The sequence below is a fragment of the Podarcis bocagei genome (assembly GCF_964188305.1).
Source record: "Podarcis bocagei genome assembly, chromosome: 2".
NCBI classification, from domain to species: Eukaryota; Metazoa; Chordata; class Lepidosauria; order Squamata; family Lacertidae; genus Podarcis; species Podarcis bocagei.
In genome coordinates, this window is record NC_138126.1 from 23,537,884 (window position 1) to 23,565,220 (window position 27,337).

Below are 27,337 nucleotides of genomic sequence, written 5' to 3' on the forward strand. Positions count from 1 at the left end.
GCTGACTGGGGAGGGTTGGAGGTACAAAAATTAGCCCCAATCTCATCTCAGGGGCAGGTCAAAGACTCAAGAGGTGCCCTTAAAAAAAAGCACACAACGAGCAGGACAGAAGATAGCTGCCTCAATATTCGACTGCTTGAGACGAATCTAATATAGCTTTATTCAGTCGTTCATCCTGGATCTGCAAGTGCAAAAGTGTTGTCTGCCCTGCTCCCATTGTTGTAAACATACCCACCCACCAAAGGTCTGAAGAGGGCCTTTAAACATGTTTGCTTGAACAGGCCTACAAGCCTTACAGTTGCCCCAGACAAGGCAGGTTCCCAATGGTGAGGAAGCTTATAAGCATTTTCAGGCAAATGTTTTTACAAGCCCCCTATAGACCTTCACACAAAGGTTGGGTGAAGAGCAGGCATGCCTCTCGTGCACCTGGAGACATTTGAGGCAGGTCCTACTCTTGCCACCCAACCCTAGATATTTTTGCCCTCATGTCAAGCGGAATGCCTCAAGCAGCCTATATCTCTGTTCCTTTAAAGCCCCTGTTCCTGTTTACACCAGAACATCCCCAAATCTAATTATAGTTAAGATGTCTGCCTGCTGTATACAGAAGCAGTGTTGTTGTTTTTTAAAATTCTTCTAAACACCCAAAAAGGTGATGTGTTATTCTTCCAAGTATGTGCAGGGCCCCATGCTTGCTGGGTATCTGTACTTTTAGAGTGTGATTTTAAATAAAGTAAAAATTAAATAGAATGCTTTGGGGGAAATATAATTTGTGGCTTGAAAGTTTTTTTTAACCCTCCAGGGACCCTATTTTTGTAGTTTGCATGTGTTGCAGAAAATGTTCTTCATCAGCTTCCCTCAACATAGGAACCAACTCCTAGGGGCTGAAGTCCTTCGCCTCCCCCCAATAAAATATTTGAGGGGGCCGCTCACCAAAAGTTAATGAGGATTGCCATTCAAATGGTGGGTGTGTCTTGTGATCGATTATGTGGGGCAGGTGGCTTACCTGCCCCTCCTATATTTTATTCAAGTTGGCACCCTCGTTCCTCAACATGGGGTAGAGAAAATGGGTCAGAGAAAGTGTTTCTCCCTCTCCCATGATACTAGAACTTGAGGAAATTCAATGAAGATGGAAGACTCAGGACTGTTCCGTAACTATTTCTTCCCACAGCACGTTGCATTTGTTCCCACAGGAAGTAGTGAAGGCCACCCACATGGATGGCTTTAAAAGAGGATTGGACAAAGCTATCAAGGGCTACTAGCCACAATGGCTATGTTCTACCTCTGCTGTCAGAGGCAGTACACCTCTGGATTGGTGAGAATCTCAGCTGGGGAGAGTACCCTGCTTGCAAGTTTCCGTTGTGCGTCTGGTTGGCTACTGTGAGAACAGGACGCTGGATTAGATGGGCCTTTGGCCTGACTCAGCAGGGCTCTTGTGTTCTCATGTGGTTCCCTCTAGATGCTTGGGACTACAACTCCCAGCAGCCCCAGCCAGCATGGCTAATGGAAATTGATGATGGGACTTGTAGTCCAAAATGTCTGGAGGGTGCCAAGATTGGGGAAGACTCAATAAATGCAATATTTTAAAAACTTCAGTGAGGAAAAACAAAAGCTGAAAAGGGCACAGGTGAAAGCTAAAATGTTTATAATAGGAATTGAAAACCTAATGTGAGGAAAAAAATTGAGGGAGCTTCAAACAACAGTAAAATGTAACAAGGCACATCACAGGCTGTACAAAATAAACCCTGTGCGGATTTTGTTTCAAGTAGCCTTCACTTTGCCTGGTGTTTCTCGGGATGTAGGTTTTAGTCTGATACTTTGGGTATCATAGTTCTCTATTAAGCCATGATCAGCTTTCTAGCATGGTTCCAAACTGAGAATATGCATTTTGGAAGATGTCAACTTGGGCAGCAAAGCTAATGGACATTGGACATTTGGCCAGTCCGGAATTACCTTCTTATTCTTAAACCGATAAATTTGTCACAACCAGAACTAGAAATGTTGCTATCACGCTGTCTCCAAAAAAGTAGTGTTATGGATTTGGGGTGTTAAACTGGGTGCCAGACCCCTCTAATCCCTGGATCTAGCAAGTGTTAGAATTTAATCAAGTCTTCTAATTATTGGAATAGCCAGGCAAGCTTTTTAGTGAGGTGATAGCTTGGGTGATGAGCCATTAAGTGGGATTAAGTGACTTGGTGTGAGACATAGGAGAAGGGGGCTCCCTTAACTGAAAAAGTCAGAGTTTGGAGCACAGGTAGCAGTGATATTATCTAGGAAGGAAAGCAGCTAGCTGGAGACAGAGGGAGAACAATGTTTGAGAGCAATGTTTGAATTCTGTTTGCATCCAAGGCTGTGGCTATGGGCGAAACAATACTCTTTTGGGGTGTTAATGCTGTGAACCCTGCCAACATAGGCTCAGGCTGTATATATGTGTAAATAAACCATATATCATAAAGACACAGCAGTCTCCACTGTGCCTCATTCCAAAAGCAAATATGAATCCTGGGTAAGTGCTTGCAGCCCCTGGAATCTCGCACCACTCAGAGATTGGGCCGGCATGCAAAAGTATTCTGCAAGATGTGGAATAACTTGGAAAGCACTTCACACGGAGTACATGCCATATATCTCACTCATTGGAGGAAGTGGGAAACCACCTTTGATTTCACCCTGTATTTGTAGTTAACTCGATATTTTGTTGTTGTTAATCAGCTCCTTGGCCGATCATAAAGCATTTTGTCAGAAGATCTCAGAGATTGACTTGGCCTGTACTGGGGGAAGCAGACTGACTAGGCATCCTGGTCCCAAGTTCCGTAGGGCTTCAAATGTCAGCAACAAAACACTGGGTTTGACTCAGTCGGTAAAAAGAAGCCAGAGTGGATTTCAGTATGAGTGTGATAGGTGTAAAGCTGCGTTCCTCATTAAGCATCCTAGCAGTTGCATTTTGCGCTAGCTGTACCTTCTAAATCAAGATATAAGGGTAGCCCCACCTACATTGCATTGCAGTAGTCTCATTGTGAGTTTACTAGTATAACTAGTGATCCATCATGGTAAGGCTATCTCTGTCCAGGAATGGTCATAGTTCAGGCACTAGCCAATATGCACAGCTGCTCCTGATTCAGATGTTTAACAAAGAAATAGAGCTGGATATCATCACGATACTGGTGACACCTTGCCCCAAATCTAATGACCGCCCTAATGTTGTTACCTAATATTTGAGTGTTAAAATAATGGGAAACAAAATGAGGCCTACTTTGAGTAAATTATTTATACACTTCTTCACAGATCTTAAATTAGTATTTTATAAGATCTAACAAACGTACAATCAATAGATTCAAAATAAAATCTCTTGTGTTGAATGTATGTGTAGTTTGCCTCAGAATATTTCTATCTTTCTGTACACTGTCATTTCTTGATAAATAAAAGCACTACCTTTTGCAGTGAAACCATATAACCTGACCCAGGGCTGGGAAACTTGTTGCCTTTTAGCAGCGTTGTTGGACCACAACTCCTATCATTCTTGGTCTTCGGCAATTCAGGTTGTGGCTCATAAGGCTTATCCAAAAACATCTGGGGGGCCACAGCTTCCCCAGTCCCTTGTCTCTAGCCCCTCATTAAAGTCAAACCTATGTCCACCTCCCAAAAACTCAATTTTTATCCAGAGAGCATTACAATAGAAATTACATAGGACTGCTAATTGCCTTATATTGACTATGCAGAAGGCAACACCTCGTTTTGTTAACAATTACTCCATTTAAACACGCCATTGATTCCACCGGTACCTATTATGGCACCCACGGCACTTCTCATAAAATATCCGGGCTCATGCGAAGACCACAAGCAGGACACGAGCACAGCAGCACTTTCCCTACTACAAAATAAAAAAATTCCTTCCAGTAGCACCTTAAAGACCAACTAAGTTAGTTCTTGGTATGAGCTTTCGTGTGCATGCACACTTCTTCCCTACTACAGTACACGTGAATCCCAGACAACTGGTATTCAGAGAATCACCGCCTCCGACAGTGAGTTTGATGGTGGCTAAGTAGGCATCCCTTGCAAAAGAAGAAGAAGAAAATCATTCAAACGAAGAAGACCCTTTTTATTTCGACCGACTTTTACTTTGTCACCTCCCGAGAAAGAATAAACTCAATTTCACCCCCGCCCCGCCCCGCGAATGCGCGCCGCCCCCCCCCCCGCCGTCGCCTATCAAGCGTGACCACTAGGAGGCGTTTTCCGCCAACAGAATCACACCTAGAGGCGAGGGGAGGTGGAGCAGGGAAATCCTCGCTTGCCATTGGCTGGTTCGCTGTGGGGTGAGTGGCGTGTTTCTTGCGGCGAAGGTAAAAGCGAGGGTGGGAGGGGGACTTGTAGGGAGAGTTCCACCGATGCCGCTTTACGCTGTGGGGGGAAAAGCCTCCGCGATAAAATGGCTTCCCTTTCCGACCCTCGGAACTACGAAAGCTCCCGGCATGCTTAGCGAGCGCAGAGTGGCCCAGGAGCGGGAGGGTCCTCGCGGTGCGCTCTGGGAGGCGTAGGCCGGAGAAGTTCGGAGCCACCGACCCCGCCTCCTTTCTCCTTTCCCAGCTGCCCTTGCGCGGGTCCCGTGCCTCGGGTGGAGGGAGAGGGAGGAGGAGGCGGGCGGCGTTGTGGCATCGTCAGCGCGGCCCTCTCCGGAGCCCCAGCCCCACCCACCGCCCGGCGGCCGGCCGTTGTTTTATGTTAGCGGGCGTCTAGTGAAGAGGAGGAGGTGGGGGGGGGGCGGCGGTGGCCGGTGAACTGGCGGTGGTGCCGAGTGTGTGGGTGGGGCTGGCGCGGCGGCGGTGGGTCCCGCCTCCTCCTCTTTCTCCCTGTGGGGCCACCCAGCGGCAGCGCAGCCCCATGAACCGCTCGCGGGAAGGGCGTTAACAACCCCGCCGGCCCCGCCTGGCCTCCCCCCGGTTCCCCTCAGCCGAGCGAGCGTCGGCCTCCTCCTCCTCCTCCTCCTCCCTCTCGCCTTCCCCTCCCCGCCCTCGCAGCGCCTCCTGTCAGGCCGGCGCGCGCCCTCGCCTCTCCGGAGAGCGTAACATCGAGCCAGCGCCGCCGCCGCCGCCGCCCTCCTCTCCTCTTCCTCCGGGGGGCATCACCCAAGGCACGGGAAGCCCGCGACGGGGCTCGAGCGGAGGTACCGCCGCCGGGAGCGCCGCGGCGGAGTCATGAAGATCAAAGATGCCAAGAAGCCGTGTAAGATGTCCCACTTCCTGCCAGTCCCTCCTTCCCTTCCCTTCCCTTCTCCGGGGCTTGAGCAGGTGTTACCTGTCGGTTCGCTTTTTAAAACGAAAACCCGGGGGTGGTCAAACCAGGAGGGGAAGTGCCACGCCGCTTTGCTTAGCGTTGGCTCACACAAAAATAAGCCAGTCGGTGTTGGGTTTTGCATCTGTGGTGTTTTGGTAGCCAGAGGCACATGCTTGGGTTGAGATTTGTAGATGGAGCGGGGAGCCAATGCGGTGAAGTCTGCTTTTCCTTTATTGTTAAGAACTTGACTGGGTTTCAGTGAGTAGTAAGGGATGGCTGTGTCCGCACCTTTTTTACACATTATGCATTTTCTCTGTAGGAAACACTCCAGTCTATCAAAATGTGGAAATGATGTGCAGGTTGTCCTGTCTGATACCTGCACACATTTCTGTTTTGTTTTGTGTTCACGTGGTGTGTGTGCTAGGAAACTGCCATCAAATAGTGTTCCAGTGAATTGGGTCTGTATATGATCATGCTGTGTTTGACCTGTGTGCTTTTGTCATACTTTCCCTACAGTAGTCCTCTTTAAAATATGATGTGGTGTTTGAACTGCTACATATTTATTTGATACATTTCTCCCCTCTTCTGCCTAAAAGATGACCAAATATCAATACTCTGCCCTCAGGCCAATGGCCAACAGCCAATTTAAAATACATGTCACAAAAGTGATTGGCAGGGAAGAGGAAAGAAAGCCAACTCGGGCACTAGTTCCAAAGCTCTGTCAGCTGGAAGAGGTCTCAAGAAAGGCCCTGGAGTGGCCCTGCTTTCATTCTCTCCCTCTGTTGCAGCTTGAGGAAATAGCTGGTGTCAAGTGATGAAAGGATGATATCCCTGCTTCCTTTTTCTCCCTTTTCTACAACCAGTGGCCCTTCATGTAAATTAAGGTTTACATGTTTTCAATGGAAAAATTCCTTCCAGTAGCACCTTAAAGACCAACTAAGTTAGTTCTTGGTATGAGCTTTCGTGTGCATGCACACTTCTTCAGATACAAGTATTTTGACTATGGCAGACCAACACAGCTACCTATCTGTAAATGTTTTCAATGGATGTGTGATTGTGAAAATTGGAATGTGCAGTTATTAGCACATTCTTGTTTAAGTCATACTGTGACAGACTTTGGGGAGCACTTAAAAAACAACAACAAATAAGCTGTTCAGTCACACACATGCATTCTTGGAAGTAAGTCCCACTTGTGTTGTTCCTGACATAAGGATACATAGGACTGCAGTCTAACAAGCAATAAATTCTCTTAAAGCCACGCTGGACTTACCAGTAGTTTAACAAAGGAGTGTTTTACCCACCTACCCTTTTTACCTTTTGCCCTGAATGGCATGTGCAGTAGGGCCCCAAGGGAAGGCAATTGGTTCCTTTTAATTTTGATACATGTTTTCTGAGAAACTGCTGTTTTTTAAATAGTGGCATGAGAGAAGTATAAGAAATTACATTTTAGGAACATGCGATTGTTAGCATTTACCAGTGTTTTATAATAATATATAGGAGATAGTCAACTGCAAACACTATCAAAATAAAAGATAGTCTTGCAGATGTGGCATATGCCTCTTGCCCTTTGATCCTGGAAGGAAAATACTGTAGGAGTCTGGAATTTAAACTGAATAACTTAGTAAAATGGGAAATTGTATCCAGTAAACTTAATAGAAGCAGACTCTTTCTAAATAGTTCCAAGAGCTTTCTTATACAAATCTTACTCTTTGGTTTTTTCCTTTGCTAACTGAGCTTATACAATGTTTGTTTCTCACTTAAATGTCCGGTGTCACATTAATGAATAATAAAAAAAAGCTCCAAGAAAGTGCCAACTGCCATGGTGACTTTGCACAAAAGGGAGGTTAAATGTTAATTGTCACTCACTCTTTCTGTTGTTCCTTTTGACAATTACTCTACTCATAAAATGCTTCCTAGCAGATTTATAGACCACTGGTGAGTAGCTCATACTTTTGTTCAGGGTTATATGTGAACATAGTTGGGTTTACGAAAAACACTTTCTGAGTGTTGTAACAAAAGTTGAGGGGGCTGTTACTCCAAAGTAAGCAACAAAACACACCAAATGTTTAATAAGAACAACAAGAACAATTAATTTAACATTTATAGGAATGCATCTTGAACTTAATTTTATTTCTGTAAGCATACATTTCCTGCCTGACAAATTATTTAAGCACAGGTAAGGTAAAAAGCAAGGGACGCGGGTGGCGCTGTGGGTAAAACCTCAGTTCCTAGGACTTGCCGATCGCATGGTCGGCGGTTCGAATCCCCGCGGCGGGGTGCGCTCCCGTCGTTCGGTCCCAGCACCTGCCAACCTAGCAGTTCGAAAGCACCTCCGGGTGCAAGTAGATAAATAGGGACCGCTTACCAGTGGGAAGGTAAACGCCACTCCGTGTGCTGCGCTGACTCACCAGATGCAGCTTGTCACGCTGGCCACGTGACCCAGAAGTGTCTGCGGACACCGCTGGCTGCCTATAGAGTGAGATGAGCGCACAACCCTAGAGTCTGGCAAGACTGGCCCGAATGGGCAGGGGTACCTTTACCTTTACCTTAAGGTAAAAAGCACAGGTAAATTTAAGCACAGGTAGGGTGGGACATGGGTGGCACTGTGGGTTAAACCACAGAGCCTAGGGCTTGCCGATCAGAAGGTCGGCGGTTCGAATCCCCGTGACAGCGTGAGCTCCCGTTGCTCGGTCCCTGCTCCTGCCAACCTAGCAGTTTGAAAGCACGTCAAAGTGCAAGTAGATAGATACCTCTCCGGCGGGAAGGTAAACGGCGTTTCCGTGCGCTGTTCTGGTTCGCCATAAGTGGCTTAGTCATGCTGGCCACATGACCTGGAAGCTGTACGCCAGCTCCCTCGGCCAATAAAGCGAGATGAGCGCTGCAACCCCAGAGTCAGCCACAACTGGACCTAATGGTCAGGGGTCCCTTTACCCTTAAGGTAAAAAAAAGGAAATGTCAAAGACCCCCGGACAGTTAAGTCCAGTCAAAGGTGACTATGGGTTCAGCGCTCATCTCACTTCAGGCCAAGGGAGCTGGCGTTTGTCAACAGGCAGCTTTCCAAGTCATGTGGCCAGCATGACTAAACCACTTCTGGCGCAACAGAACACTATGACGGAAGCCAGAGCGCACAGAAACGCCGTTTATTTTAACGCAGACGTATACCTGCAGATAGCTCAATTCTGTACATGTCCCATTTACTTTAGTGAGTCTTGCTGCCTAATAAGTGTGGTTAGGATTGCCGCTCAGGCAGCCATGTCTGAGTTGCCAGTGAAGATTTTACTACATTTCCTGTGACATTTGTCTAAATTCATAATCCATGTCTCAAAAGACTTAACCACTGCTTAGCACTTGCTTGGCTATGCACTTTGCATATGTAGAAATAATCACCTAATGTTACATATGATTTGTATTCTTCAAATTAAGCCTATTCTCATATTCCTGTGAGCACAGCTGCATGACAGAAATAATTTCTGGTTCCACCACATTCGCAGGTGCTGCTTTCCATTAGCTGACGTTTTTGCTCACTAAGAAGCAGTGGGTTGTATCTGATGGTGACTTTAGGCAGTGTCAGCATTCGATAAAACCCACTGCTATCTAGTGGCAATATATGCTAAATGTGGCACCTCTTCTGCTTGGGTAGGTCTGCAAACCTGATTTTCAGCAGTTCTCCTACTCGCCCTGAAAACCTCCTTACATGGGTTGCAGAATACTCCAGAACAATAGGGTAATGGCACAGAGAGCTACCATAAGCAGCAGGGATACTGGCTGTTTCTGATAATGCCGCCCTAGGATGCAACCCATGTGGTTGGTCATTCTCAAGAGTTAGACCCATTGAAAATAATGACCCTCACTAACTTAGGCCCATTCATTTCAATGGTTCTATTCTTGAGTACAATTTAATTGGCTACAACTCATAGGCTTGTATCCAATGTCATATTAAGTAACTATCCCAACAGCACAAGAATTTACACTTGTGCAGGGGGACTTTACCTCTTCTCTGTGCCCCTGCCTTCCCCAGATCTATTCTGGAGCATTGGTGGAACCCGCAGAACAAATGTAAGGGCTGTGTGGGGTGAGGAGAGTGGGAGATGGCTACTTAGTTACAGTGGGTGCAAGCCATAGTCTGTAAACACTGACATGTTGAAATTTCCTTTTTCTGGTTTGCTGCATGCATGCGGCTGTGTTTCATAAAGAATTTTCCAGTGTATGGACTAAACTTCCTGAATTGCTTCATTGATGACAGCGGGGAGAATGCTGAAGAAGACTCAATACCAGTCAACCCTAAATTGAGCGTCATGAGGTCTCGACCCATGATAAATCTAGTACAAAAGTCTTTTGCAAAGAAGAGTTTCATACATTGTTGGCATCTGTAGTGCAACCTTTGTGAGGAAATTGCTACCGCAGCTTCCTCACTGCTGTTCTGAAGAAAATACTTCAAAGAAAACCGCCTTCATGTCTCTTAAGACATGCCTCCATGTCTCATAAGCAGCTATTTTATAAAAAGATATTGCCCACCCACAAAACATTAATATGGACTTAATAACTAACCACAAGTAAATGTGAGTGTTCATCTTTATGGCTAAAAATTATAGCTATCTTGTTGTCAGGAACAACCAAGGTTCAAAGATTACTTGATGTCCTTAGTCAATCTTTTATTATCTAGTGCTGAAGAGTTATAAACAAGTTGCTTATGTCCAAGTACTTTAAGGGAGCAGGGATTGCAGTTTTATAATTGCAAGGTGAGGAGGAAGCTAAAAAGTTTCTGAAAAATCTTCCAAGTGGGAAGTATGTTGAAATAATGGTTAAGCCTATACAATATAGGGATCTATATTAATATATATTAAATTGCATATTTACATAACTATTCTCAGAAGAACAGTTCAATGGGACTTACTTCCAAGTAAGTGTGTGTAAGATTGAAAATGGTAGTTTTTCAGGGATCTATAAATGTTTAGATTGACAGAGGAGCAGATTATTTAACCTTATGGATTCTGCTGCTCTTAGAAGTCATCCTGCCCACGCCCCCCCTATAAATAATTCACATTTCTGTTTACTACATAGTAGTGTTAAGAGCAAAGTCTTCTTATTTACTTGACTTCTGTTCTGGCTTTCTAAAAAAGAAATCGCCATGATTTACAAACATTTTAACTCACAAAGTAAATCAGTTGTGAAAAGAGTGTTTTTCAAAACCCATCTGGAAAAGTACTTTCCAAGTGGTATAATTCACTTTTTAAGAAATCCATGTTTGGATTGTGATTAGCTTTTCGGTTGTTTGTAGCATGCAGTTGGTTTGTCATTACTGGCTCAAATGTGCTAACAAAAGAGGATACATAGGAATGATCTGGTCCACATTTCTTATGATGTCAAGCAGTTTTTGCTAATTGCTTAGAAAGACAGCAGAGAGACTGTTAAGGTGCTGGCAGCGGAGAAGACGTTCATTCTCAATTTTCATATGCATATGATTCTCTAACAAGTAACTTTGTTTCACCACAGCTTTCCCATGGTTTGGTATGGACATTGGGGGAACCCTCGTGAAACTTGCATATTTTGAACCTATCGATATCACTGCAGAAGAAGAGCAGGAAGAAGTTGAAAGCTTGAAAAGTATTCGCAAATATTTGACATCAAACGTAGCCTATGGGTCCACTGGTATTCGGGATGTCCACCTTGAACTCAAGGACTTGATACTTTTTGGGCGAAAGGGAAACTTGCACTTTATCCGATTCCCAACCCATGATCTGCCTACTTTTATTCAAATGGGAAGAAGTAAAAACTTCTCAACGCTGCATACGGTGCTCTGTGCCACTGGCGGTGGTGCCTATAAGTTTGAAGAAGATTTTCGCACAGTAGGTAGTTCTGTTGCATCCTCTGTTACATAATCTGTTCTTGAAGTACATTATACTCTGTGGTGATTAAGTAATAAGTCTCTGAAAGCATTGCCTTTGCTATCATAGGCAAAGATCTGATGGGCCAGGATACTTCTGAATTAGTACTTTGGACCTGTTTGCGTAAGATCTTTGCATGCATGGCAGTGACAACATGCTGGAAACAATTTTTGTCCTGCCTCTACATCTGCTTTCAAAATAGTCCTTTGTTTTCCTCATAACTGCGTTAATAACGACATTAATTCAGAATCAGTGACCAACAAGCTCTTCTTCCTCTGATATAGACCAGAAAGTTGTGCTATATTATGGACAAAATTTGAGCATATAATTTTTTTATCCTTTGCACTGTTGACAGTTAGCATTCTTCTCTCGTTTTCCTTTGAGCCCCCAGAACCCAATATTTGTATGCAGGGTTGGAAAACAACCAGAAATGTTTTGCATACTTGGGATTCTTTTCAGTCCTGGGTGCATGTAATATGTGGGCCACACTTCCTTGCTATGTCTTGTCTCTTGTCATAAATTGCCTACTTCTATCTGCAGTTATCTAACCCTTTAAGAACAATGACTGTACCATTTTATAAAAGAATTAAGGTCAGTCCTTTCCTGGGTAGTTCTGGAATAGCAGTGAAGATTATACTTAAATAGTGGATGTGTGATGACTTCCTTTCCCATCCAGTCTTTTGACAGTGCGTGTGGGTGGAGTTAGCCGAGTCTTAGAGTTTTATTTAAAGTGTTGTCAAGAATGGTCTGCAAGTAGAAATTGAGTGCATGTAGCCTGCAAAAGAGTTGAGTGGGCCTTGCATTTTCTTAATTTACAATGCTTCATCCTTTGATTTGGATTTTTAAAAGCGACAAAAGAGAGAAAAAGAATTTGAGAAGCTAATTTTCATGGGAAATGAAAACAACTGTTAATATATATGCCAGAAATAGAGAAGCTGATGAAAGTCTAGGAGTTTTGTGGGTTTCTTACTACTTACAGGCTTGATTATTTTGAAAATGCTGGTATAAGCTATCATTCTTAAAGACACGATAACTAATTCATCTGCTTGTATAACAACTGTAGTCTTTTAAAACCTGCATCTGAGTGAATTTGACTTAAGCGGATACCATTTTGTGATGAGAAGAAGCCATAATAATGTCTCTTTTGCAATTTTGCAGATTGGAGACCTCCAGCTGCACAAACTGGATGAACTTGACTGCCTTGTCAAAGGCTTGCTGTACATAGATTCTGTCAGTTTTAATGGCCAGGCAGAGTGCTACTATTTTGAAAACGCATCAGAACCTGAAAGATGCCAAAAGATGCCTTTTAACCTGGATGATCCATACCCGTTGCTGGTTGTAAACATTGGTTCAGGAGTCAGTATTTTAGCTGTCCATTCCAGAGACAACTATAAGAGAGTAACTGGAACAAGGTAGAGAATTTAAAGAATGCCAGAACAAGCTATTAAATGAAATGATAAATCTGTGTTCATGGGTCTCTTTCAAATGCATACACATCATTGAAGAAATTGCCATTCATCTTCCTATTTTGCAGTGTGTTTAGCTTTCCTGTCTTAAGAGCAGTGTGAATTCTTTTTTAGAGTTACATTTTCATTTTTTGGTGAACCACCTTCACAAAATAACTTTAACGTTTTTTATTATATTATAGGCAGCTTGGTTAAAAAAATGGAATATTTTTAAAAAGAAAGGAAGAAAATACCAGGATTCGGAAAGATTTATTCTGGTTTTTATTAGGACTATCCAGCTGCTGATGGCTCTTGCTACAGACACAATTACAATAACTTAGTCCTAGTCGACAGGATATTTGTGGTTACCCTAAACACCATTTCAGCTTCCTTGGCTGGGAGAGGCACCTCGAAAGATAAATGCTTGAGTTGGGTTCCATAGTAATTGTTTTGGTTGGTGTTGCTGTTCCTGATTTTTTAATACTGCCCACCAAGAACTTTCATGATATGGTGGGCAACAACTAAAAATGAACAGCTTATTATTCATTGTTCACTAGGAATGTGTTTTGCCTAACCGTAAACTATAAACCTAAGTCCTTATGTAGACTGTAGTCAGTTGAGCTTATTCAGTTTATTTCCTGGGTTGCACAGGTAGGATGTCTAGAATTAAAATTGTTAATTTTAAAAATGCAATTTACAAGCCAATGCATTTTCTTTCTTTTTTTTCACACCAGTCTAGGTGGTGGGACCTTTCTTGGCTTGTGCAGCTTGCTGACTGGATGTGAAAGTTTTGAAGAAGCTCTAGAAATGGCATCTAAAGGGGAAAGTACACATGCCGACAAGCTAGTCCGGGATATTTATGGAGGAGATTATGAACGGTTTGGCTTGCCAGGGTGGGCAGTGGCATCTAGGTAGGTGTAGGAGAATACACAGCACCATTTAAAAAATTGCTGGATTTAAGAGGCCTTTAAAAAGATGAGTTGTTCCAATGTTAGTCATACGCTGAAATCAGCTGACATGACTAACTTAGGACCATTGATTTAATTGAGTAGAACTTAATTGGCGACAACCCATTGATTTTTAATTAGAACACCTAATAAGGAATTTAAAAATGTGATGTGTTACTTAATCTATTTATTTACAGATACATAAGAGGAAACACAAATTGTATCCAACTTAGTATTTGCCACTTGGAGAACAGAGCTTCCCTTCCCCACCTCCAGATTTATTCTGTGCACTGCACACAGTGGTTTAGTTAGCTTAAAGTATTGACACTTAAATTTTAGCCTATGTACATTGATGCAATGAAACCAATTTAAGACACCCATATGGTGCATGCCTGTAGTGCATGAGCTTCCAAAACATGGTCCATGCCTGCATAATATTAAACTAGGCAGTTGTGTCTGGTTTGTACTCTGCAAGTCTTTGTTCTAATTACACACGAGACATATCCTGTTCGGTAGCTAATCTAAAAGTAAATCTGCCAACCTCAAGCCATCGAAACGGAAAGTGCTGTCTGCTAACACAACGCAGTTGGACTTGGCCTCAAACACTGTTGCTTTTTCCTCTCAGTTTGACCTGAGTCCTTCAACTCTTGGAGCGATGAAAGGCTGCCTAGGTTCTTCTGGGAAAGGTGAAGGGCCTTGGGCAGTCAGCAAGCACAGTTGTATATTATTGGCCGTGTTTCCGCACTTGTCAGCCCCAGCTAGAGATCCGTGCCCTAAGTGAAAGAAAGACCAGCATAGAAATTATATTTTTAACAGAAGATTATCTAACATTATGGCTTCTCTCTTTCTAGCTTCGGGAATATGATCTACAAGGAAAAGCGGGAATCTGTTAGTAAGGAAGACCTGGCTAGAGCTACACTGGTTACTATCACCAATAATATCGGATCTATAGCACGGATGTGTGCTGTAAATGAGGTAAGCTTTGTTGGGCAGGAACAGCAGAGACTGCAATGCATTTAAAATCCAGATTGGAATAGTGTGAGAACTAACAGGTTCTTTCTCTCACAAATCAGAGGTGGCTGTTCACGATCTGCCTTTTTCTCTGTTCGGAGATTTAAGTTGATAAGCACTATTTAAATCAAAAGTCTTCAGGTCTTTAAACATTTTATTATAAGCTTTTATTTTTATAATAAGGCTTAAATATAAAATATGTACCTTACTGAGTTCTTCCCCCCCCTTTTTTTTTTTGAGAACACACTTCTGTCTTTGCTGCTGTCTGAAACATCCCATCTGTTTTAGATGCAAACTTGTGGAAATATGGAAGAGCAGTTGCTCATCTGGAATATTGCTTGCTGCCTTCGGCTTCTTTACAGTGCTGCCTTGTTGCATATGGATCAAGCAGCATTGTACAGGGCTATGAAGGCACAAAGTGCAGCTCCTGTCAGAGTTGTTGCTTGGTTCGATTGTATTACGCTTGCTTGATCCAAATAAGAATTTGTTCTTCTCGTCTAGGATGAAGAATATAGTGGCATATACAAATCAACCTGTTTAAGTTGCCAATACCTGTTGCTATGGTATACGTTAGGTAGCCTGGACCTTGCTTACAACTTGAAATGACTTTGGTTGACCATTGTTCCTTTGCATTCACATAGCTAGGGACGCGGGTGGCACTGTGGGTAAAACCTCAGCGCCTAGGGAGAGCACCCCGCGGCGGGGTGAGCTCCTGTCTTTCGGTCCCAGCTCCTGCCCACCTAGCAGTTTGAAAGCACCCTTAAGTGCAAGTAGATAAATAGGTACCGCTTTATAGCGGGAAGGTAAACGGCGTTTCTGTGTGCTGTGCTGGTGCTGGCTCGCGAGAGCAGCTTCGTCACGCTGGCCACGTGACCCGGAAGTGTCTCCAGACAGCGCTGGCCCCCGGCCTCTTAAGTGAGATGGGTGCACAACCCTAGAGTCGGACACGACTGGCTCGTACGGGCAGGGGTACCTTTACCTTTACCTTATTCACATAGCTACCATGTTACACTGATAACAATTATATAAAATGCCTAGAAGAGCAACTCTATGATTCTATGAATCTTATGTGTTCTTCTTTCTCCCATGGATAGCTCAGCTGATTAGAGTGTGGTGCTGATAATGCCAGGGTTGCAGGTTTAATCCCTGTATGGGACAGGTGCATATTTGGGTTGGACTAGATGATCCTTAGGGTCCCCTTCCAGCTCTGTGATACTATGAAAAATAGATTACAGAGGTACCAGATTGAAAGCCAGCTGGATGAGATGTTGAAGGCTTGGGCAAATAAAATGGTCTTTGCTTTGTGCTAGAGGAACATCAGGTTTGGTGCCAGCTGAACCTCCCTGGAAAGGAAAAGTCCACAAGCAAAACTGTATGAAAGCCCACCTTTTTGGGCTGCCACCTACCTAACATCAAAAGGTGGGGGAGTGGGTGCTGATGAGCTTAACGTTGGATGGGCTTGGGGTCAGAAGTCATGTGATATTTAGGTTCCACACTTGATCCAGACTTGTACCAGCTGAATGCAGTTCCACTTCAGACCACCCTTAGTGACAGAAGGGGAGGGGAGGCAACTTTAACTAATTTCCCCCTGCAACCCCTTGCTCCTACTGAAAATATGCAGGGGGTTGGCCTTCCAGAAAGGGGGTCTGCAGGAGCAGGGAGGGCGAATTAGTGAATGTAGCCTTTCCCCCAGCACAGCCTTTCTCAGTCTGTGGGTCCCCAGATGTTGTTGAACTACAACTCCCATCACCCCTAGTTATCAAGGCCAGAGTTCAGGGATGATGGGAGTTGCAGTCCAACAACATCTAGGGACCCACAGGTTGAGAACCGCTGCCCCAGCAGGATCTATACATTCACAGAAGGAGCTATCTGGCCCCAACTTTCTGGCAATTTATGCAATGCTTAATGCATGCATTTATTTATAATTTATGGGTTTTTGAAGCACACATAACTTTGCAAACTGTCCAGCATTAGAGTGTGATTAAAGTACGTATCTAAATGTTACCTAAATGTTAATTATACAATTTTTTTATTGTCAATTGACTCCACGAGCATTTTCACACTTAACTGGGAATAAACCCCAGCAGAACTTACTCATGAATTCATGCATAGAATTCATTCATACATAAGGATTGTGCTGCTAATCATTCTTGCATCCCAGTGAAAACTTGTATTGCTTTTGATTATATTCCACTGAGGAAACTTTTGTCGTTGTTGTTTTTCTTCAGAAGATAAACCGTGTTGTCTTTGTTGGTAACTTTTTACGTGTGAATACGTTGTCGATGAAGCTTTTGGCATATGCACTGGATTACTGGTCCAAAGGCCAGTTGAAGGCTTTGTTCCTAGAACATGAGGTATGTATGACCACAGCTATGGAATAGAGAGCTAGACAACCTTTATCTTCCAGAACAAATGCCATAATTTTGAATTTATTTGTAATGTTTTTCTTCATTCTTGATTTGGAAGATGTGTAGCTCTAGAAAGGGTTGGTTTTTTGCACCTGAGTTGTTGGGATGGTAAGAGAGATTGTATGCCATGAACCATTTCGGGGAAGCGGGATTACATTTTAAAGAAAAATACTGTTCCTGAATAGGACAGATGGTTGCATCCCTGGGTTTTTCTTTGAATTTCTCCATTCACTTTTATGTTTTGGTTAATGATCTGAATGGCATAAGGGGTGCAATCCAGCCAAAGTTGAGTACTTTAAAGCATGACTGGTGTCAATGGGAGAGCTTGAAATATCTTCCATTGACATTACTGGTGCTTAAAAATGATTTGCTGGATTGTCCCCCAAGTATTTCAGTTACCTGGGAAAAACAAACAAGTACCTTAATGAAAGTACTGGGATAGTAAATGGCATGGTTGCTCCTACATGTGTTAATCTTTCAGAAATAATAAATCTTGGATTGCTGTCTTACTTGTCAGGTACCGTAGGAGTGCTTGACAGTCACGAGTTAGTGCCTTTGCAGCTCACATACTGCATTTTCAGTCAATTCCTCTCTCCTCACTAGAGCTTCAAAATTAGCAGTTGTCAGGCTCCCTCTTTGCCACAATAATTACCACCAGTCTCTCAGACAAAGCTCTCCCCATGACTTATTTTCCCATGCACGATTTGCTCCAAAACTACAGTGGAGAGTAGGGATGTTTAGGCAATTTTGAGAAGACTGTCTGATCCAGCTCAATGCAGTGCTATAGAAAGTATGCTCAATAGTATGTTTCCCTCCTTTTTAGCCTTTGTTCCTCACTCTTTAAGTTGTAGGGAGGTAAACAATATGCTGTGCATACGCCCCATAATGGTATCTTGTGGGCAAAGCTGAGAAAGTTGTTCATGTGGCAATGTTCCAGCTGCCATTCACAGGCTGGGAAAAACATAGGTGGGGTCAGTGCAAAGGCTTGTTTAGAAGTTAGTTTATCCAGAATATTGTCAGTAGATTGACTATACTGTGGATATATTTCTCCTTCCTAATTTGTCCAGGTATCCATTAGGAAAAGGCAAGAGATTTTTGTCATGTACTTCTGCCTGTTTTGAAAAAGGCCAACTTTAATGTGGTAGTCAAAACTTGAATTGTGAAAAATCTTCTTTTAAATACAGGGATACTTTGGAGCAGTTGGTGCCCTCCTTGGATTGCCAAATTTCAGCTGAAGTGCAAAGCATCACAAAACTGAATTCTTTCCTACCTTTCTGGCATTATTACAACACTGTTTTATATCAACTGGAACCAAAGGGCCGCTGTCTTGCTATAAATGTCTTTAATTGTAAGAATGATGAGCTGTCTCACTGAGACAGAGTTTGAAGCCTAGGTGTTTCTTTCAGAAGCACCTGGTGATTTCCTTGTGTAAGGCAACCTCTAACACACGCTGAGAGTTCAGTATGCACTACAGCCTCTGAGAAATGAGCCTAGAAATCAGAATTGGAATATTATTCTTAGTTTAGCTGTCCGAATCCTGCAACGTTGATCAGATTTTGCTCCAAAACCCCCCCTCCAGGCTATTAGCTTGCATCTAGTTGTGTCAGTCTCATAGCCTTGTGCTGAATGTTAATTTCCCATTGGGTCAAAAGACATTGACCCAGGGCCACAACCAAGTGCCATCTGCTAAAAATGAAGTTCTTTGATACAAAGAGTTTTTTTTCCATCAGTGCAGAGAGATTACAGTGTGTTCAGACTTCCAGTATTAAGGTTTCGAGAAAATAAAAATGAAAATATCAGCAAAGACTTTGTACAATTGATTTAAGGTGAGTTAAACAACTAATACACTTGTGTTTGGCTACCAACTGTGTGGTCAGATTTTGTTGAGCTTTGCAGTATCCGAGTTCATTTGGTGGTTAAATAATAGCTGCCTGTGTTGGACGTTCTTCCACGTAGGATTTTCAATCAAGCATTAAAGGGCTTCAGAAAACGGCCAATAGAAAAAGTCCATAGTTCAAAACCACCAAACTTTATTAAAAACTTGGCAGCTGGTGTGACTGAGATCAAAGTAGCGATAGCATTTCAGTTCTTAACATTGACAGTTCTGTTGGGATGGCTTTTGTGCAATTCCTCAGTTTATAGAAAAACACTGAAAAATTAACCCAGATGTCAATTTAGGGCAAGTATTAAGGCAGCTTTAGAGGTTGTACGGCACAAACTCAGAAGGTCCAGTGTTCATTGTACTCCTGATAAACCGTTCCAGATACTGCAACAGTGTGGCCTTGAAATAAACTCAACATACTGGGGCTACTCCTGTATTTTCACTGTCTGCTGTTTTCAGACTTGATTGTAAAAGTTTACAATAGTGGCATATTTGTAGATTGCTGCAGCAAAGCTTACCATAAGACCTCAGAAGAAGAAGAAATCATCTCAGACAAGAAAATTTCTATGCAGAGAAATACATAATTGTATCTCGAGGAATATGCAGATATCCAATCCATGAATGAAGTTTTCTAGATGGAAATTTACCACTCCTACTAGAGCTCAAGCTTAGTGCTTGATTTACTTGATCAAGTTGATATTATTTGGGCACATCAATCCTTTATACAGCAATATCCATATGGAAAATGTATCTCTAGATATCTAGTGTGCATGGCTTTTCAATTTTTAAAATTCAATTCAATTTAACTACATTTCAGCGCTCATTGTCAGTAATTAGTGTTGATGTTGCTTGTGTTGACCTAAAACTGATTTCCCTTTCTTACTACTTAAAAATTGGTGATCTCTAGAGCACGCAGCAGTGTCCAGAGATACATATTTTGTTGGTCTCATGCTGGACAGAAAATACAGACTGAGCCAAGTTTCTTGTTAAAGAGATGTTGTACTTGACTATTGTGACCCCATCTTTTTTTAAAAAGAAAATCATAACAAATAATTCACTAATGGTTACATGGCAGTAACTCTTTGCCTTTAAATGATTATATATCTTGGCCTCATGTCTTAACCTAAGTGTTTCAGTTAAAGCGTATGCTCTCGGTTGCAATTTATATTTTTTGGTACATATCCTGGACTGTAAGAAAATCATCTAAAGTATCTTTTGCTCTGTATTGAGTGCCATTCAGAACTGAAGATGACTGAAACAACTGGGCAACTCTTCTATTTTAGTTCCTAGGCAAGGGCATTACAAGAGTTTTGCTCTAGAAGCAAGCAGGTTTGACATGTGGTGGCCTAGTTGACACATCACATTAAATCGGAGTTTAAAACAAACTCATAGTGTTCCCATGGTGCTCTTCTCCTGCTTCCATGCCATGGATGAATGAACCAGAGTCTGGTGTGTCGTGTCCATCAAACTTTGGGTTCATGGTTTGTTTCCTCCACACTGCTTATGGTTTGTTTTAGAGGAAACAAACCCACGAGCCTTAGTTCAAATGGCCCAGCTGGCTTGTTTTGTCTGCTGTATAGAAGCAGGGGAGGAGTGCTATGGAAATGTCTGAGGAGTGTGCCGCCAGCACACTGCTCATTTATATTAAAGCAAGAGTTTTTAATAAACTATGGCTTGGTGAAACAGCTCGGTATGTCCCACTACAGGAAAATCATAGGTTTGAGAGAAACCCTGTAAATAAAAGCATCAGCAGTTTCTGTGCCACACAAGTCTGCATTTATTACATTAAAGCAAAACGCTTTCCCTGCCTTTTTAGATTTGTAGGCATAGAAGCTTCCAGTGTTTTGACTATGTCCTGGAAATGTTATAAATCCCCATCATTAATACATGGTTCATGTTGCTAAAATGGTCTCATTTAGCACAAAATGAAAAGACTGACCTCTTTTGGCGTTAGCACTTAATACATAGGACTGCTAAAAACTTTCTGGGGAGATAGAAAAATTGCTGGTTAGGTAAAGCAAGAGGTTATTTCCTTATTTCTTTAAGGAAAGGAAGAGGGGTTCTGAATGTTTTGGCTCTTAAGTCTAGTTTTAAGTGTGCCTTAATGTATCGAGTTTAAACAAATTGGACAATAATATTTCTGGTTTTGGATATCTGTGGTCCTCTTAACACAGAATGGTGCCAATTCTACAATTGGCCCCTGTCAATCAAATGAAAAACTGTAAAGCCAGGTGGGCCACTGGGTAGCTAGACCTTTTTTACTTATTTTTCTCACTGTACCTTCTCAATCATGTAATCCTTAGTGCTCTTTGGGGTGCAGTGTGATTTGTAGCCCTGGGTGCAATATAATACTAAAATAAGAGAACTTCATCCTGTTCAGAAGGCAACAATCTCTTAACAAGCCAAATCATTTTCAAGTTCAGTGATAGTACAATGCAATATCCATTCCATGATACTCTGTAGCATTTTCCTTCCCCAACCATTAAACTAGGTAATTAATTGGCCACGGGGAGGATTCATTCAACTAATGAATCTCACCAACAGAACTCCTGCACATGGGCTTTTTTGCTTGTGCAACAGGGCTTTCCTCACCCCAACCCCCAAAAATGGTGCTGTGGGAGAACCCCAGGAACAGCCTGGGGGGATCATTCTGTATGGTAAGCCGAAATGGCATAATGCGTTCCACCCCATATATTTTCCATTCCTTACGTGTATTTCCATGGACATTTTTAAAGCACCATTCCACTAAACCCACGAGGGAAGTATAAGGACCAGATCGCCTTTCTCGTCGCTTGCCATTTGTGTTCTGCTTTGCGGTAGCTAATAAGCCACATGAATCTATTGGAAGGTAGGGAACCCATCAACCTCCAGATATTGGACTACTCCCATCATCCCTGACCATTGGCCATGCTGGCTGGGACAGATAGGATTTCAGAGTCCAACAATATCTGGCAGGCCACAGGTTCCCCAGCCCTGCGCTGTCTCTGTGCCATTGAAGTTGATTGTTGACCACCCTGCTGGATGTCACTGATCAAGCAGATTAAGGCTAATAACGCGTTCGTCCTTCTAATTGTACTGCTGCTTAAATCATGTAAGAGTAAATCCTGTTTTGTTACTATTTGCAAATGCTGTGGACATTGTACCTTTCTTTCAGCATGCGGGGAATTCAGGCAACCATTATTGCCAACATCCATTGAAATGACAAAACCTTAAGTATTTGACCAACGGCATGTGTGACTCCTAGCTACAGCACTGAGCCAGTGTTCCTTAAATTCTTTGAGATATTCCTCTGGGCTGCCTCATGGATTGCTATTGAAAATAGGGATTAAGGATTTAGCACAAGGGTAGGCAACCTAAGGCCTGGGGGCCGGATGCGGCCCAATCGCCTTCTCAATCCGGCCCGGGAATCAGTGTGTTTTTACATGAGTAGAATGTGTCCTTTTATTTAAAATGCATCTCTGGGTTATTTGAGGGGCATAGGAATTCGTTCATTTTTTTTTCTCCCAAAATATAGTCCAGCCCACCACATGGTCTGAGGGACGGTGGGCCGGCCCACGGCTGAAAAAGGTTGCTGACCCCTGATTTAGCATATTTAGTCCTCTAATGTGAAGTGGGTGCACATATCCTGGCACCAGTTGTGCACAGCATGGTGGAGATATGATGGGGCCGGGGAGAAGGTTGTCACCTTGCCCATTACAGAATTAGAAGAAGCTACGTGCTAAATTTTTAGATGCCTGCGACTTTAATGTGTGAAGCAGCCCTTAAAATAGGTTTTGAATATTTTTCAGGTGCTTGTACCGAGATTAAAATTTCTGTTGTGTAAGGATTCAAACATGGCTCATTTAATCTCCCAAATATTCATGCATTCATGCTCTGTAAATAGTGCATATAACAATAAAACTGAACTGAATGCATTTAGGTTAAGTAAATAATAATAATAATAATTTAGTGGTAGGTCAAAATATATTTCTAATTGAACCTTTCTACTGATAGGCCATGTTTGGCTGTTGATTATAATTTCCAAAAGAGGATTCAGGGGTTGTGAACCTTAACGCACTGTGCCATTAAAAAGGGACGCTCCTTTTCATTATAATTCAAATGAAGTACATTATAATAAACCTTAACCTTGCTGAGTTAAGACTATAAAACCTGGGAGATAAGAGAGCTGAAGATCAGATTGCTTACCTGCGCTAAATGGAAAGGCTGGGAAAAGCAGCGCAGGATTGAGGAGGCAGGTAAAAAACAAGATGCCTTAATTGAGAAGTGATAATCCACTTAAATTTTCTTTGTACTATCATGCCTAGAATGCAGTGACTTGAGATTTCCTAATTCCCAAAAGCAATGGCCATATTCCGAATTTTGGTAAAATTAGAAAGACACGTGCATCAAACATTTCCCTTGGTCTACTTAACAATATTTCTCTCCCTCCCACACCCCCAAACAGATGTTTTGAGACATGGCAAATGGTCAGGGAAATTGAGCGTTTGTTTAACTCTGACGTTCATGCAACTGATCAGCGTTCAAAAAGTTTGCCATGTGTACATTGGACCACAAATTCACCTTTTGTGCAGGAAATGGCAACATGAAAATAAGTCCAAAATGGGTGCTTTTGGTATGCAGCACTGTAGAAAATAACGGGTCTCATGCCGTAGGAAGGTTTAGGCCAGGCTTCCTCAAACTTGGCCCTCCAGATGTTTTTTGAGACTACAATTCCCATCATCCCTGACCACTGGTCCTGCTAGCTAGGGAGTTGTGGGCCAAAAACCTCTGGAGGGCTGAGTTTGAGGACACCTGGTTTAGGCAGTCATTTAGTATTCCTTGTCCTATTCATTGTGATGGATAAAGTAGATTGATGGTACTTTAACCCATCACTGCTTTGTTTTGATAGCAAATAATGGGCTACTTCAGTTTGGGGGCATAATGCAAAACTCATGCCTTGTGAAAGAGTTGGAAGTGAGCTGTGGGCTTTTAAATTTCCCCCTCCCCCTTCCCCATTATCTTGCCGGCTCAAACATCAAAATCACCCACTTTCTGTTTTAAACTGATCTTAAATCTTTTGTGTCTCTGAATCAACCAGGGCAGGGAGAGTATTTCTGGTTAATTTAATGAACGGTTTGTGAACAAGCTAAACCATGGTTTGATGTTGGGTTTGTTTCAATAAACCATACTTCAAAACTCTTCGTTCCCTTCCCAGGATGAACTGGCTAATTTGCAGTTGTGCTGGAGGTCAGGGAAAGGGAGTGTAAACCCAGTACTCCTCTTTGAAGTAGCACTAAGCCACAGGTGGCTGACCTTTGACCTGCTGGAGCAGTGTGGCCAATGGTTAGGGAATGATGGGAGTTGTAGTTCAGCATCTGGAGTGGCCACAGGTTACTAAACCATTGTTCAGTACAGTGGTGCCTCGCAAGACGAAAAGAATCCGTTCTGTGATTCTCTTCGTCTAGCGGTTTTTTTCGTCTTGCGAAGCAAGCCCATTGAAGGATTAGCGCTATTAGCGGCTTTTAGAGGTTTTTAGCGGCTTATCTGCTCATCGGATCAGCTGATAAGCGGCTTAGCGCTATTAGCTGCTTTTAGCGGCTTATCTGCTGATCGGATCAGCTGATAAGCGGCTTAGGGGCTTAGAAAAAGGGAGGAGGGGAAAAATCCAGCAGGAACTCGCAAGACATTGTCGTCTTGCGAAGCCAGCCCATAGGAGATTCGTTTTGCGAAGCACCTCCGAAACGGAAAACTTTCGTATAGCGAGTTTTTCGTCTTGCGGGGCACCACTGTACTACATTGAAAACAGGTCTTGATGATGTTACTTCATGAGAGGAACCATAGATGGTGGATCAAAGAAATGGTTTTTACAATCAGAGTTTCAAGTCTGATAGCTACTTTACCAGACAGACAATTTATCAAAGTGTAATTATGCCTCCTGGACTAAACACTCTTATAACTGGTCAACAGTTCATTAAAGCTGAGAGTACGTCATGAAATTTGCTTTTTATAAAACAGGCTGCAATTAATATATGCTTTACAGAGTAAGTCACTTTGTTTTCAAAATTTCAAAAAGCTGTTCCTAAGTTTGTGTGTTGATCGTCATAGCAATGTCCATTCAAATAATGTTATTTGATCTACATAGATCAAATGGCTGCATCTATTACTGTTTTTATTGTGAACACATTCCTAAAAAAAGTAAATCCAATGTATTATGGGTAAAGTTCCTCCACAAGACGCTGACAAATAAATGTGGACCGAATTTCTTCTGTAATCGCAACAAATTTAAATATTATCTTTGGCTTTGGTTGTTAATACATTTCGAGCAATAGTTTCGAGTAACTGTACAGCTTGTTAGCTTAAGGTTCAATCATTACAAAAGGATTTTTTAAAGTTTTGTAGGTGGGGAAGTTTTAATATACAGTACATATTAATATTCGCATTAATGGGAAATAGGGAATATTTCGTATTTTCCCACATAATGGCAAAGTTGGCATTTTAACTCTGGTTTTGAATAGTCTAAAAGACCAAATTGTAATTGAAAAATACTTTTTGATTCCATTGCAGCCTCACATTCTGCCAGCTTACTGTGCATATAACACTTAACCATAACAGCCGTTTTCAAATAAGTTGCCTTACTTTGTTGCAGTGAATTTATTGTCTTTTTCTCTTGTTTACTGTTCTGACAATGATGTAAAAAATGTATGTCTTGCAAATGTTTCATTCATAGTTGCTAAATTATTTAACACGTCTCTTGTAAATTGTTTTTTTTTTTTATTTATTTTCATCATGGACGCTCTTCTGTGTCATTTTCATGCCACGATGGAAGCCTATACCGTAATCATTCCCATCGCCACTGTATAAAAATCCTCTGCTGCTTGCATGAGTAAATGTGAAAATTTAATTTTGTTGTTTGATGGGCACTTTTCATTTCCCCTTGTTCTACTACTGTTCTGTATGAATGAACAGAACTTTTACCTTTTTTTCTAAATAAATACCAATGGTTGATTCTCTTCCCCCATACTTTTTAATTCCATGTACCCTTGCAAGCTGTCTTAATAAAGGGGTGAGAAACCTGTCTTGGATGTCTTTTTGTATTTTATTTTTTTTAAACGATGCTGAATTTCTGCATGAAAGATCCTACACTCATAACAGTATTCCTGTTAGTGGGTACATAGCTCAGGAACTCACTGCATACTGCCTGGAAGGCTGTGGCTCATACCATATTTTTCGCTCTGTAGGACGCACTTTTTCCCCTCCAAAAATGAAGGGGAAATGTGTGTGCGTCCTATGGAGCGAATGCAGGCTTTCGCTGAAGCCTGGAGAGCGAGAGGGGTCAGTGCGCACCGACCCCTCTCGCTCTCCAGGCTTCAGGCAACTATTCGCAAGCCTAAAAACTAGGTGCGCCCTATGGTCTGGTGCGCCCTATGGAGCGAAAAATACGGTAGTTTTATCTTGGTTCAAGCCACACATTGAGATTCAGCCACATAAATGCCTTGGTTGAAGCAAGCAGGGCCTGATTATTAAAGAGCAGAACCGCATCTCCCAGAATTCTTTGTGGGAAGCTGCTTGCTTTAAATGTAGTTAAACATAAGGGTGTGGATGTAGCCTAAGGCTCCTCTTGCAACAAGTAATCTGGTCCTGGGTTTTAAGGAAGTCCTCGTGAAAAGCTGAAGAAGTGAAAATACACCGGCAGAAAAATTAGCATTGTTTTAATTTTATCCATAAATAAGAACATTAAACATCATCTTTCGTATGCTACATGGCATTACTGTGCTTAAGCTCAATACAAATGTAAACGTATTATTAAAAAAATATTTCAAATGATAATAGCTCTAGGTAACACATTAGACAGTGTAGAAAATACATCTCAATATTTTAATAGTGCTTTAAACATTCTCGTTAGAAGAAAGTGCAAATGTCGGTATTGCTAGTCGGTACGTATGTTAACCCAGTGTCAAATTCATTAAAATAAAAAATCACAGTAAGTTAAGAAATTCATCCACAGCTACCTTGCCCAGGGTGAAAACTATTAGTAACTGAGCTTAAGGCTGCAATCGTATTCTTTATTTACCTAGAAGCAACGCCCATTCACTCAATAGGACTTACTTCTGAGTAGACAAATATAAGATTGCACAGCAAGTATTTATATTACATCGTAACATTGTTCAAGTACTATGAAAAGCTGATTATTCTATCACTGAAATACACATATATCCTTTAAACATGCCATAAACTAGCAGTGGATCTGTATGCAACTTAAGAGTAAAAAAAAAAAGTATACACTTTCCAAATGCGAAGTGTTTTGTGCAAAACAACCCTTTTGGAACGACCCCCGACACCTGCGGCAAATTCTTGTTGAATTAAAAAAAGGCCCCCAAGCTTGTAAGTTTGTTTTGATTTGGTGTGTATATATATATTCACAACATATTTTTTCACATTTGCAAGGGATGGGATTCTGCTCTTGTTACCTCAGAAGAGCACAATGGGACTTGCTTCTAACATTAGTATGGAACAC

General features: G+C 42.2%; 2 protein-coding genes across 2 annotated transcripts in view; both read left to right on the forward strand.

The window, feature by feature from the left end:
• LOC308581471 (uncharacterized protein) overlaps nucleotides 1-582 on the forward strand; it is a gene marked incomplete at its 3' end in the record, with an annotated part of 8,491 nt that extends 7,909 nt beyond the window's left edge. The window contains exon 5 of the mRNA XM_081183881.1: nucleotides 556-582. Coding sequence (XP_081040007.1) covers nucleotides 556-582 — 27 coding nt within the window. The remainder of the gene's footprint in view (nucleotides 1-555) is intronic.
• A 4,004-nt stretch (nucleotides 583-4,586) lies between these two features.
• Nucleotides 4,587-21,969, forward strand: LOC308580958 (pantothenate kinase 3). The gene is made up of 7 exons (XM_081183303.1): nucleotides 4,587-5,214; nucleotides 10,759-11,111; nucleotides 12,309-12,562; nucleotides 13,330-13,506; nucleotides 14,394-14,517; nucleotides 16,782-16,907; nucleotides 18,146-21,969. The coding sequence occupies exons 1-7, from the start codon at nucleotides 5,187-5,189 to the stop codon at nucleotides 18,194-18,196; spliced, it is 1,113 nt and encodes a 370-aa protein (XP_081039429.1). The 5' UTR covers nucleotides 4,587-5,186; the 3' UTR covers nucleotides 18,197-21,969.
• The last annotated feature ends 5,368 nt before the right edge of the window (nucleotides 21,970-27,337 follow it).

Bases quoted from the DNA above. Each gene is read 5' to 3' on its own strand.
- LOC308580958 (XM_081183303.1), top strand. From the start codon at position 5,187: ATGAAGATCAAAGATGCCAAGAAGCCGT. The intron at 12,563-13,329 runs GTAGAGAATTTA...TTTTCACACCAG, and splicing joins AAGAGAGTAACTGGAACAAG to TCTAGGTGGTGGGACCTTTC. The intron at 13,507-14,393 runs GTAGGTGTAGGA...CTCTCTTTCTAG, and splicing joins GGGTGGGCAGTGGCATCTAG to CTTCGGGAATATGATCTACA.